Source organism: Plectropomus leopardus, chromosome 22 (assembly GCF_026936395.1).
Source record: "Plectropomus leopardus strain MGB_pleo_1.0 chromosome 22, ASM2693639v1, whole genome shotgun sequence".
In the NCBI taxonomy this organism is placed as follows: Eukaryota; Metazoa; Chordata; class Actinopteri; order Perciformes; family Serranidae; genus Plectropomus; species Plectropomus leopardus.
This window is the reverse complement of record NC_142197.1, coordinates 3,826,292-3,840,000: the sequence shown is the minus strand read 5'-3', so window position 1 is coordinate 3,840,000 and position 13,709 is coordinate 3,826,292. Positions and strand designations below refer to the sequence as shown.

At 35.3% G+C, this 13,709-nt stretch overlaps 1 protein-coding gene across 1 annotated transcript in view; it reads right to left on the bottom strand.

Moving 5' to 3' along the window:
- The window catches only part of LOC121940889 (calcium-activated potassium channel subunit beta-4-like), a 29,160-nt gene extending 22,152 nt beyond the window's left edge, over window positions 1-7,008 (bottom strand). Inside the window, exons 1-2 of the mRNA XM_088072863.1 lie at window positions 6,379-7,008; window positions 3,141-3,311 (exon numbers count right to left, since the gene is read on the bottom strand). Of these exons, the coding sequence (XP_087928989.1) occupies window positions 3,141-3,311; window positions 6,379-6,543 (336 nt within the window). The 5' untranslated portion in view covers window positions 6,544-7,008. The remainder of the gene's footprint in view (window positions 1-3,140; window positions 3,312-6,378) is intronic.
- Between the last annotated feature and the right edge of the window lie 6,701 nt (window positions 7,009-13,709).

The following is a 13,709-nucleotide window of genomic DNA, read 5'->3' as shown; positions in this document are numbered from 1 at the left end:
AAGGTCACAGAGCTCACGAAAAAGACATAAAATGACATGTTTTCATTTCCTAAGTGTATAAAGTGTCCATTGTCTCTACTAGTAACATTTAATTCAGTGATGGAGTCATTTTTACTTAACCCTTTGAAACCTGAGCTGAGAAACGTGAAGCGGTTTCATTTCTCGCAAAAACACGAGAAGAATGAGCATCAAAAGAAGAAATGACCCAAAAATGAGCAAGAAATTAGTGAAAAAAAGTACAAGAAAATTACCTGAAGATTATTTAAAAGAAAACAAAAATAGCAACGCAACAAAATAAAATAAAATAAAATAAAATAAAATACAACTCAACAAAACTATAAACACCAAAAATAAATAAATACAGTTAATAACAAACAAAAAACAACAACAAACAAACAATGACCCTGAATTTCTTTTTGGATTCATTTCAATATTATTTTAAATATTAAATAATACATATTTTATAAAGTTTTTAAAAAATTATTTTCTAAATCTACCAATTTCTTGTAATTTGGGAACATTTCCAGACAAATCGCTCATTGCCTTTATGGGTTTCTAAAATGTAGTAGCATAAAATGGAAGTACAAAATACGTCAGTACTGCACTAACTGCACTTTAGTGCAGTATAATTGGGTTTATAGCTGAGGTTTAAGGCAAATATAAGATTCTAATATTTGTATTTACAACATTTCTACAAACATAAATGTGCCTATAAATTAAAAATGATTGTTTCAGTAATTTTCACAATATGAAGAATGTGTCTACGTATTTATTATGAGATATTTGAAGGAGACAGAAACGCTGCTTTGTGGTTTTGCCGACATGTAAACGATGTTTTCATTTTTAAAATTCAGACCTGGTCGGGGCGGAGAGTTAAAGGTTCCTCTCTCTCGTTAAAAGCTCACAGAGTGAGACGTCCGTCCTGACATCAAACCCGTCCCCTCCCTCTTTAAAAGACATTAAAGGATTTCTGAATGAAGCGTGACTTCTCTCTCCCTCTCTCCGCCTCTCTACACATCATCTCTATTGCGGTTGCCATGGCGACTGAGCGGCATCGATGACGCGTCGTCTCCCCCCTCTATATTTACTCTGTTGCTGTAGCGACGACCCAGACGTGCACTGAAGAAGAGGAAGATTAGAGAGGGAAGATGTCCTGCAGACGGACAGATGGACACCGTCGCGGTGTTTGTGTGTACCGATGTTATTGTTTTGTTTTTCAGCTCAGTGCACACCCTTCACCTCCTCTCTCCTCCGAATATTACGTGGCCAAAAGTATGTGGACATCTGATTATGACTGCTTTTCAAGAGTTTTCACCCTGTTGTTTGTTTTTTCCCTATTTTTCTGCATCACAACCTGTAATTCAAATTTATTTTTGGGTTGTTTCACAAAAGACCTTCACAAGGGATACTCAACTTAGGGCCACTTTTAACAGGAGGCTGGGGGCCCGTCGCAGCAGCCCTAATGAGGATGTTAGTACATTTCTAGGATTTTAAGGCATTTCTAGGACTTACGGACATTTATAGGATTTTAGGACATTCCTGGGATTTTTGGATGTTTCTAGGATTTTATGAAATTGATAGGATTTTGGGCATTTCTCAGCATGTTTCTAGGATTTAAGTAGGCCTGCGTTTCAAGGATTTTACATTTCTATGATTCTGGGACATTTCTTGGATTTTAGTACATTTCTAGGATTTTAAGGCATTTCTCAGACTTTTGGACATATCTAAGATTTTAGGACATTTCTAGGATTTTAGGACATCTATAGGATTTTTGGATGTTGCAAGGATTTTATGATATTGGTAGGATTTTTTCTCAGGATGTTTTAAGTGGGCCTGCGTTTCAAGGATTTTCATGCATTTCTATAATTCTAGTAAATTTCTAGGATTTTGGACATTTCAAGGATTTAAGGATCTTTCTATGACAGCTGTATTATGTATCCATGTGGTCATTTTTGTGTCTCATTGCTGTTATTTATGCGTCTTTATAGTCATTTTTCCCGTTTTTGTAGTCATGCTGTGTCTTTTTGCAGTTCTTTTGCATAGATGTGGTCCATGTGGTCATGTTGTCATTTTGCTGTGTCCATATATTTTTGTCCATGGTGGAGGTTTTGCAGAAGCTTAAACTGACCCCCCCACACACACGATTCTGCAGGATGTCAGCTGTGGTGTGTTCACCGTCAGCTGTTTATTAATGATGGTTTAAGACCTTCATTCACACACGCAGTGTCTTAATGGCGTGTTTGTGTCTCGCTGAATCTATTTCTGTTCAGCTCACGACTTCACGCAGCTGTGAAACAAAAACCAGCGAGTCTGAAACTCCTCTGACGCTCAACGGACAAAAATACAACAACATGTAATTCACCAGATCGCTGCTGCGCTGCCACTTTTATCTTTGCATGTTTTCGACGTTCAGATGTTTAACTTCTGATTCGACATAAAACGATGCAACCAGTTTAACGAGTTCAACATCATGCAGACGTGTTCTGTAACCAGTACGAATCAATGCATTACAAACATGGGATTTCCTTTTGCTATTTTTTACATACAGACAGCTACATACAGCTTCTTCTTTAGTGATCAGTATATACGTTAAAAATGGCTCTGTATTACAAAACTAAAACAGTGGTTGACTAGTATAATCAGAGTTTATACACATTGTTTTTCTACAAATACATTTCCATGACTTTGAGTTAAATTTTATAGACCATACACTCACTGAAATGACCATAGATAATCCTTACTGGTTCTTTTTCTTTATTAAATAAACAGCGTTTTAAAATACATATTTATATATATAAAAAAATCAGAACTGTTTTAGAAGTGAATGTTTGAATATAACGTAGGAGCTGCATTTTAATGATTTTACACACTGCGAAGTGTTTAAACTTTAATTATACATCATCATTCATTAGTTAATTTATAATTTTAAATAAATGAAACCTAAAAGGGATTAGTTTTGAAGTTTTTTAGTCACATTATGGGACTTTTGAGAATAAACAATCAATTTGTGCGATGTAGAGAAAAACTTGCTTGTCGATGTTGCAGTTTCCTACAGCGGCCACCAGGAGTTAAAGAGCCACTTTTTGCTGACATCACCTTTAAGTTTAACATGATGAAATAATAAAACAGTAAGTTTTTACCTTTGGGTTGAGGACCAGCTGCTGCTCGTCAAAGTGCAGCAGAGCCACCGAGTTGGACTCTGAGTTGTTGACGAAGATCTGCAGGCAGGGATAAAGAGACGTCCCCTTACAGTCCGCACCGCACGTAAACACACACTCGAACATCTCCTCCGGACGCAACACCGAGACCACCTGCAGCAACAGAGGAGGACATTTTTACTACAGTTAGTTTCTTTTCTATTATTTTAATACTGTTAAAAAAACACAGTGTCAATTTGTGCATTTATTTGGTAATCGATAAATTGCTTCAATATCAACGCAGCAACTGCTAACAAGACAAGTCAGTTACGAGAATGCTATTTGCCTTAAAAAATTAAAAACTTCACCTGTGAACCTATTTGTTTATCAGTGACTCAACCGGTTTTCAGTTGAATTCATGAGGAAAACTTTGTTTAACGAAGAATCAAAAACGGTGGAAATTCTTAATGAATAGAAGTAAACTGAGACATTTTAACAAACGCAAAACTATATAAACATTCTGTTTTCATTCAAACTTTTGAATTTTTTTTATTTATAACTTTTTGCCCTTAATTTTTTGCCCTGATTTTTTTTTTTAAAAAATGGCAATTTCCTTTTTCTTTAATGTTTTTGGGCCTTTTTTTTTTTTAATTGTTTGGAGATTTTTTAAATGTGGTTATTTCCTTTTTCATTAAAACTTTTTTTGTGTGATTTTTTTTTTGTTTTCTGTTAACATTTTGGTGATTTTTAAAGAAAACATGCCAAACTTTGAACCTGTAAAAAAAAACAAAAAACAGCCATATTACACGGTTTATCATAGAAAGAAACTCTAAAAACAGAAATTATTGTTGGATTGTCAAATTTACAAGGGCCCTTGAACACATCATATGGGACCAACACCTAATGATTTTGTGATATATGATAATACATCTGCCCTGTTATTGTTGTAAACTATAGTGAATAGTCAGTTTACTGGAAATGTTTGTTCATACATATAACTGTTATTAAAATGTTTATAGACACTGATGATCTTGGCTATTGGGTTGAATATGTGACTGATTGAGAATAAAATGAAGAGCGACGGCTGCTTCTCCTCTTCCTGCTCATTAAAGGACTGAAACAGCTGCAGGCAGGAAAATAAATATCGATACACAGTAAACAGACAATCAGTCTATGCAGATTTGATAAAAGTCAAAGTCTTTCTTCGTCACTTACGGGGTCAGAGGGCTGCAATAAAGTCCACAGTACGGTGATGTATGTTACATTAAGCTGTGGATTAGTGAATGACAGAGTGGACTCTCTCACCGCCTCATCATGAGTTTGTGATTTAAAGACGAAAAAAACAAAAGGCTTCCACTCTCTGTAATGCATGGACATTATTTCAGGACGATGCAATAAGCTAACAGCCAAATAAATCAAGCTGGCATGAATTCATCATCCGCGGTAAAAGAGCCAGGAGAGCTGGCAGTGGCTGTAATTCATGTCATGAAAACTCCCAACAGTTTTAAAACGCAGCACAAACAGATTTAATCATCCACAGTGGAAAGTGACGTAAGATGAATAAAAACAACCAAATGACCTGAAGGAGGACAAACCCACTTTATATCCACAATAAAAGAGATTACAATAATGAAAAAAGGCTTGAGCGATTTGACTTTTTGTCAAAACTATAGGTCATGTTTTTCTTCTGTTTTGTAGAAAAAGGACAAAACATGATTTCTAAAGTTAAAATGTTATTTCTTGAGCTGAACCTGGTTTAACTTAAAGTTGTGATATATTTCAAAACTACAAAATGTATTTACTTTAGTTTCAAAGATACAGAAACCTAATAATTAGCCTGAATTTGCATGTATTTTTGTTTAAAAATGCAGTTGGGATTGCATTTCTCATGCTGAAGTCCCAATTCTTCATACACCAATTTCATAAAGCTGTAGGTCAGTGTACAATGTTATATATTTGAATAGCTAAAAAAAAAAAAAGGATGTGGGCAACATTTCTTACACAAACCTTCTGTGAGCTTATGTGCAAGTAAAGAAACCCCCTGTGGGATTCTCAGATTTAGCGTCCTCCCAAAAATAGAACAAGGTGGTGAGGCTGCACTTTTACACTAATCAGATGTAAATACGACTTTGTAGTGTTGTTTTAACAAACAGGAATGTCAGCATGTTTTGGGCCGATGGATGAGAAGCAGAAACAGTCTGCAGCTGCATCACTACCTGAGCAGAAACTTTAACCTGCAGGTGGCATTAAATTAAAAATCGGGGTCACCGCACAGCCCCAACAGTCCCATAGAAAAGCTCAGTTAAGCTGACGCACTTTTGCCAAATAAACCAGTTCATCTTCATCCTTAAAGTCAATAACATGAACAACAGACCAAAAATATTCTGTCATATAAAACTGAGAAGAGCAGCAAATGCTACAGGGACCATTTGTGCCTGATAAATTAATTAATCATCAAAATAGTTTGTGATTAATAATCTGATGATTAATTGTTTCTGCTCTAATTAATACTTATTGCAATGCATCAAATAGGCCTAATAACCCTAATCAAAAAATAAAAATAAAAACACAATAGTAGGTCAGAACCTCTTAAACGTAATCCAACACTGATATTATTACTTAAAGGTGTATTACTGCTCTTACGATGTATACCGACAAAAACTAGTTGAATGGTAACAAAATTACCTCAACTTGTCTTCTCAAATTCAGTCAACTTCAAGTTTTAAAGTCAACTGAATTTGAGAAGACAAGTTGAATAATTGAAAAATCTCCTCGACATGTCTTCTTAAATTCAGTCAACTTAAATTTTTAAGGCATCCAGAAAACTAACTTTTTCGAGTTAAAACAAATAGTCTCTTTTTACAGTGTGTGTAACCCTTTCGTAAGTACCAACATTTTGAGTTGTTATTTTAGTTACTCTAACTGATTACAATTACATTTTTTGTCATTTAATTACTGTAGTTACTCCCCAACACTAAGTATATCAATATTAAAACACATTTAAAAAATAGCCTGCATGTATTAGTCCACAAGAACAAGTAACCCACTGTAAGAAGTTACTATGAAAAAGACGCTGAAAATAATAATAGTAAAAGTAATGAGCTCTTGTTTTAACTAATACTACCTCCACTAAACCTCCAACTACTATAACTACTAACGTTACTACTATAATCCTACTACACCGGCGGCTCCGGTGTGAGCGCATCAGCGGCGGCAGCTCGGAGCTCGTGGCCGGGCTCACCGTGCAGTTGGCCGGCTTGCTCTGCAGGCTCTGCAGGGTCGGGCTGAGCCAGCAGAAGCCCAGGATGAAGAGGCTGAGGATCCCGCAGGCGATCAGGAACAACCCCAGCCTGATGCTCTTGTCCTCGGCCTCGGAGTACTCGTACGACACCCGCATCTTCGCCATGGCAGCCACGCGGAGACCTCCGCCGGCATGGAGAGGAGGACCGGAGGAGGAGAGAGAGAGGAGGATGTATGGATGATGAAGGAGGAGGAGGAGGAGGAGGAGGCGGTGTTCGCCTGCTGCTGAGAAACTGTTGAGTTTAAACACCGTCTGCTTTCTGTCTCTGAATCTGTTTCACCTCCCTCCGGCTTCACGGATCCTCCTCCCTCCTTCTCTCTCTCTATTTTATTCTGTCTCTATTTATCATCTGTAGCTCCCTCCTTCTCGATTTGTCGTTTATCGTTTTGGTTATCCAATACCACCAATACAAGAAGTACCCTACTCTAAAAATAGATTTTACTTGAGTAAAAAGGGAATATAAAATACTCAGTATATATAAATATTTATCAATATTCCTGTGGTGAAAAGTAACTAAGAAGATTTACTCAAGTACTGTACTTAAGTAGCCTACAATTCTGAGGTACTCTTACTTAACTTGAATATTTCCATATATAGGTCCAGTGTTTGGATGTAGGGCAGTGATACTCAACTTATGGTCCACAGGCCAAATCTGGCACCCCAACCATTTTATAAGGTACCAGAGTGCAAAAAAGCATTCCCCCAACAGATGTCCTAGCTAAGACCCTAATGTCCCAAAATCCTAAAATCTTAAAAACGTCTCAAAATCTTAGAAAATCAGAGAAATTTGCTAAAATCCTAAAAATGTCCTAAAATCTTAGAAACGTCCAAAAACTCAAGAAACATCTTAAAATCCTTAAAATGTCATAAAATTCCAGAAATGTCCTCAAATCCTGGAAATGGCCTAAAATCCCAGAAATGTCCTAAAATCTTAGAAACGTCCTAAAATCCTAGAAATGTCCTAAAAATCTAGAAACATCTTAAAATGACCTAAAATCCCGGAAATGACCTCAAATCCTAGAAACGGCCTAAAAATGTCCTAAAATCTTAGCAACGTCCTAAGAGCTTAGAAACATCCTAAAATCATAGAAACGTCCTAAAATCTTAAAAACTTCTCAAATCTTAAGTGCTGACTTAATTTCAGGTTAAACACAGAAAGACAGAGTAGGGCTGAGTGGATCAATACGCTGCATACAGCTGTAGGCTATAATGAAATTAGTCAAATTTGCAGTAAAGTTGATGTGATTGGACAAATTTGTAAGGCCGTGCAGAATTCATGGGAGGATTTTTTAATATAAAAATTTTTTTTTTCTTTAGAAGTCAACTTTTTTTTTGAGATACTGGGTTTTCACGGGACAACAAAGTGCTGCTATTTATGAATGGGAGTAAATCTGTGCAGCCAGTGTTCAGGTGTCCACATATTTTTGGCCGTGCAGTGCTGCCTGCAGCTATCTACGATGTTTCTATGGTTTCATATTTCTCTTTCTGCAGGTTGAGTGATGCTCGGTCGCCTCGGTGGCCCGATGATTCAATCCAGATGTGTGTTTTATATTTCGCCGCTGGCTGCTTGTTCTGACTGTTACACGCTGGAAGAGATAAGCCTCTTAGCCGAGGGAGAGCACATCACTCTCTCTCAGGAACATCATCTGTTTCTCAGGGACAGAAAGATACTGGAGGTAATGAGATGAATGTCAAGGCTGTGATACAAATGTTTTGATTTTAAGGATTTAATTTCGTGAAATATGCGCACAGTTGCCAGAAGACAATGTTGGCATGGTACATTTCTGCAAACAAAGAATACGTCACATTTGTACATTTTGCACCATGATCAGGTTATCATTTTAATTTGTCCAATACTTTGGACAAATACTTTGGCTAAGCCCCTAATGTCCTAAAATCCTAGAAAAATTCCTAAATCCCTGAAGCATCCTAAAATCCTTGAAACTTCCCCAAAACCTATAAATGTCCTAAAATCTTAAAAATCTTAAAATCTGAGACATGTCGTAAAATTCTAGAAACACACTAAAACCTTAGATGTGCCCTAAAATCCCAGAAATGTCCTAAAATGTCCTAAAAATGTCCAATACTTAGGTTTATGACCAAAAACTATGGATGTATAAAGAGTGCTGGATTCCGTGTTGAAAGCGGGACTCTGTTTATTACTACGAAAGCTGCTCCATGGCTTATGAAGCCCAAAACAAAAACAAACAAACAACTTAAAACAAAAACAAAAAAACAGGTGTAAATTTACCCTTCTCTTGGTCATAAACGCATCAGACATTTCCGCCAGCTATCGGCTGACTTCTGGTTTAGCACTCTGCTAACTTGCGTAAAAATGACATGACTGTGTTGCTCCTCTAGACTTTCTACATTATATCGGATAGAATGAATTAACCCTTTGAAACTTGGGCAAATTGGCTCGATTTATTTTAAAACAGAGGGAGCGGGCAATGAACAAAAAAAGAAAAATGCTCAAGCCTAATCGTGTGTAACAAACTTTTTTTTCTGTTTATGTCCTTTTAAACATATTATCTATTTTATTTACTGTCTTAGAAACTTAATATGCTGTCGTCTTATCATCACCGTTCTCTCACATGGTCAGTTTTCTTTACTGTACTTCATTACTCACTGCTGTGATGACACCATTTCTCTTCACGGATCAATAAAGTTTCATTTTATCGCCTATGTGTGTGTGTGTGTGTGTGTGTGTGTGTGTGTGTGTGTGTGTGTGTGTGTGTGTGTGTGTGTGTGTGTGTGTGTGCTGGCAGACTCTGATCGCTCTTAAAGATCCAAAATGGCCTCGAAGGACTAAATGATCAATGAGCTGACTGAGACATATTGATTTGTCTAAACCTGCAGTGAGACACCTGTTGCAGATATTACTAAGTATATTTAATCAAGTACAAATTCAAGGCACATTTATTTCTTTCTGCTATTTTATACTTCTCCTCCAGTACATCTCAGAGGTATATATTGTACTTTTTACTACATAACAAACACTGGTTTGTTTGTTTTCGAGAAGATAATTTGGCTCCAGATTCAAACTTCCTAAACAATGAACACTGAAGTATTTCTGACAAAGTTTCAGCTGGCTGCAATCTGCAATCCTCACTGCTATATGCACCACTAAATCCCCTTAAATCTTACACACTGCTTCTTTAATCCTTTGAAACCTGAGCAAATTGGACTAATTTGGCAGAGAGTGTGGGAGATTACTCCAAAATTAGCAAGAAATTAGAAACACTACAAAAAAATTACCTGAAGATTAGCTAAATAAATAAATAAAATAAAATAAATAACCTAAAGAAATGTTCTTAAAAACAAGAATAATTCTGTAAAATAATTTCTGAATTTATAAAAATATAATTATAATAAATCTAGTTTCCTCAAAGTTTTCCCATCTGTTTAAAAATAATTTTCTAATAATATAATATAATGACTTTAATAAGGAAACCAGGTCCATGGTGTAAACATAAAAACACACACAAGTCTATCTACAAAACTGCAATATTTAATATAAAAAAATAAATAAATCTGCAACTCTGTATGAATAGAGAAACAAACAACAGACAAACTGGAGTGCCAGTGCCTCAAAAAATCCTATTTTTTTGTCAAGCCGGCTATTGCCTTTTACCATATTTCCAATGGAAATCCAACCAATTTTCTCAGATTTCAATAGTTTAAATGATTAGGAAGGGTGTCTGACCACAGCACAAGAACACTGATTTCGATCGAAGTTTCAAAGGGTTAAAAGAAAAACACTGGATTTTTGCTAGTGACAATTAGTCCATTAATTCACAAGATAATTGTCAGACTGATTGTTGAAAATAATCATTAATTGCAGCCCAACAGAGTACAATTTAAAGCAGAAAATATATTAAAAAAGTCCCCAAAGTACAAAGAAATTGCAAAAGGTTTGGTTCAAAATTGTGTAAGTGTTCAAAAAGCGTTTTTCACTCAGAAATTAAGTGAAAATAAACAATTAAATGGTCAAATAACGATATCTGAAGACATTAAATATCAGCAAAAGCATCACCTCCCAGAGTAAAAATGTTTAAATTACATCCTTTAACCTGCTGTAATAAATCTGCTCGTCTCGGCCCGTTGCATAAACATGAAGCCCCGAAAAGCTCCAGAATAAAGCCTCAGCATTACGCATTGGTAATCAGGGAGGCATGTGGCGGGATTATTATCATCTCTGCAGATCAAAAGATTACAAATGATAACGGACATCAGCATGGAGGAGCACGGGGGCCACGTGTCCCACACACACACACACACACACACACACACACACACACACCAGCATCACGACGAGAAAAACTGCGGAAATATCACAAGTCTGCTCACTGAGATTTAATTTTTCACTCCTGAGATTAAAACTCAGAGTGGGTGTTATAGAAATTTGAGATATTTCTAAATTAGAAAGACAAAATAATTTGGAGCGGCAGGCTGTGTTGACAGTTGGTATCCTCTGCGGGCCGGATTTGGGCTTTTCCGGAAGATAAAACAAATAAAACGGATAGAAAAGGGCATCGTCTGACTCAAACAAACATTCACATGATGCGATTAGGACGCACAATGTTTGCTCCCGCTGTCCTGAAAAAATAGTAGCTGCAGCAGAAGCAACATTTGGCTGAAAATCCCACCATCAGCAGTGAGCCTGGTAATGCCCCTCGTTATGGAGACGATTGCTGGTGGTGCTGAGAGCGCCGTGATGGAGAAATGCACCGCAGTGATACGGCAGCTCCGCTCTGATTTATCATTTTTAACTCTCCAAACAGTTTCACTGGTGCAAACACAACACGACAGGCTGCTCTCTTATTGTGAAAGTGCTGCTGGTAAAGTGTGACACATGCAGAGATTAAGACATATTTCTACTACATTTCAATATAAACATGATGTCTTTTACTCAGGTTTCTCTTAAAGTATGCTTTGTTGTTTTTTGTCTCCTAAATCAACTGTCAACTACAGTTTTCATGATTTATGTCCCTCTTTTTACTTCCTCTTCTCCCTCACCATTTGGAGAGCTGTAACTTTGTGTTACTGTTAAGTCCATAAAAATGTCATTAAAAAAATAATAATATTAAACAGAATAAAATAAGTAACAATTTTTTTTTTAAAGATTAACTTAAAAAAACATATTTTTTAAAGTTATTGGGTACATTTTTGTGAACACTATATCTATCATAATTATATATATTTATGTATTTCAAAATATGTTACAGATTTTGTCATAGTTTTTAAGAACTTTAACTTTCTTTTTTATTTTTGACTAATTTTTAGGTAATTTTCTTGTTTGTTTGTTTCTAATTTCTCACTACTTTTGGGGTAATCTTCCCCTTCTTGAAAGAAATTAAATCAGTGGCATCTAGAAGTGAAGACTGCAGATTGCAACCAGGTGAAACTCCTCCTGGCTAGAATTCCTTCATTATTTATTGTTATGGAAGTTTTTTTCGGGAGACGAATTATCGGCAGAGGTCTCTTCCTCTCCAAAACAAATGTACCAGGTGATTTAATCTGGTAAAAACACTGAACACAGCAGTTTCATGATAGAAATCGTTGTTTTTCCTATACAGTTTGGCATGTCACAGACGGGCTGCTCATCCCGCTCATGTATGCTCAACTTTTTCCCCCCGATAACTTCAGATCTTTGGTAGCAAAAAAACACAGTGATTCTTATTTTCAGGTGATTAAACACTGAAGAAAACATATTTATTATTCAGTATTTCATTTATGCCAAAATATCCCCCTAAATCCTACACAGTGGACCTTTATATAGCACAACTAATTCTGATAAGTTGTCCAGAAGTCCCAAAACCTTGACTGGATTTAATTCATATGACATTTTAAAACAAATATATAAAAGATCATACATACATTAAATATATAATAAATTAAAATGCAAAGTATAACACGATAAAGTTGAATGAATAAATTATATCCACTGTGGTCCTCAAACACCACAGGTTCACTATTCATTTATTTTAAGTTTTTATGCTTATATGATTACTTTGTCTAATTTATATTTTAATTAAGATGTGGAAATCCACATAAAATGTCAAAGGTATGAATCAATAACTGTTGTCTATATTATGCTCATGTTCCATGAAATAAAAAAGGAAGATATTAAAGATGTAAAACATCTGCATTAAAGGTCAAGGGAATTCAATTTTACAGTTAATTAATAAAAAAGGTTATTATTATTATTATTACTTCAGTTCAAATAATTACAGAAACTTAAACTTATCTTTTTTTACATGTTGACGCTTCCACTGAATACGTTTTAGTACATTGTGTTTAAAACACTGGACAAGAAAAAATAAATAAAAATAAAAAACTGTGTCTTCTTTTTTCTGCTTTAGAAAACATCACAACGAGCTAATTAATAAATGAAGTTTCAGTTTAATTTCGCACCTTCGCCCACTCGCTCTCACACTCTTTGTTACACTTTTCTTTGTAGATTAGTTCAGTCACTTATATAACTGTTGCTTAAACTTTATATTTAAAAAAAGCTAATTTAATTACAGGAGAGCTTCAACTAATGATGACTTTCATAATCAGTAAATGTGTTTATTATTTTCTCATTTAACTGTGAAGTCGATAAAATATCACAGAGTAGTTTAAAAAAGTCCCGTCCTGGTTTACAACAACACAAAGTAATTATTCAATTTCTCATTTTGTTCCATCAACAGTCCAAAATCTTAAGATATTAAATTTACCATCATATCTGACGAAAAAAATAAGCAAATCTCAACGTCTGAGAAGCTGGAAGTGAAAATATTTTGGCATTTTTTCTTGAAAAATGACTGAAAACTATTTAATTATTGAAAAAAGTCGCAGATTAATTGTTTCAACTATAGCCCCAAATATATAAACTCGTTGTATACTTTATGTAAAGGGGTCCAAAAAAGTTGCTCAAAACTACTTATAGGACATTTTGTTGTTAAAACTTCTGTACTTTTACTTCAGGAGGATGTTAAAATGCAGAATATTTACTTGTTCTTTTTCTTGTGTAAAGGATTTGAGTAGTTTTTCCACCACTGAGGAGAAAAATCAAACCCATCGACTTCTTATTATAACAAACGCTGTGCAAGTTAATGTTGGCATCTTTAAAGCTGTAACTGTCTGGACTCTATAAACGACTATAAATATGTTCAATTTATCCGTTTTCTCTCATCATGACTTGGACTAACTTCTTCAAATTTAATGCTCAAATTCATCCTCATAATAACAGACATGTGGACCACATTAATCTTCTTTTTACTAAA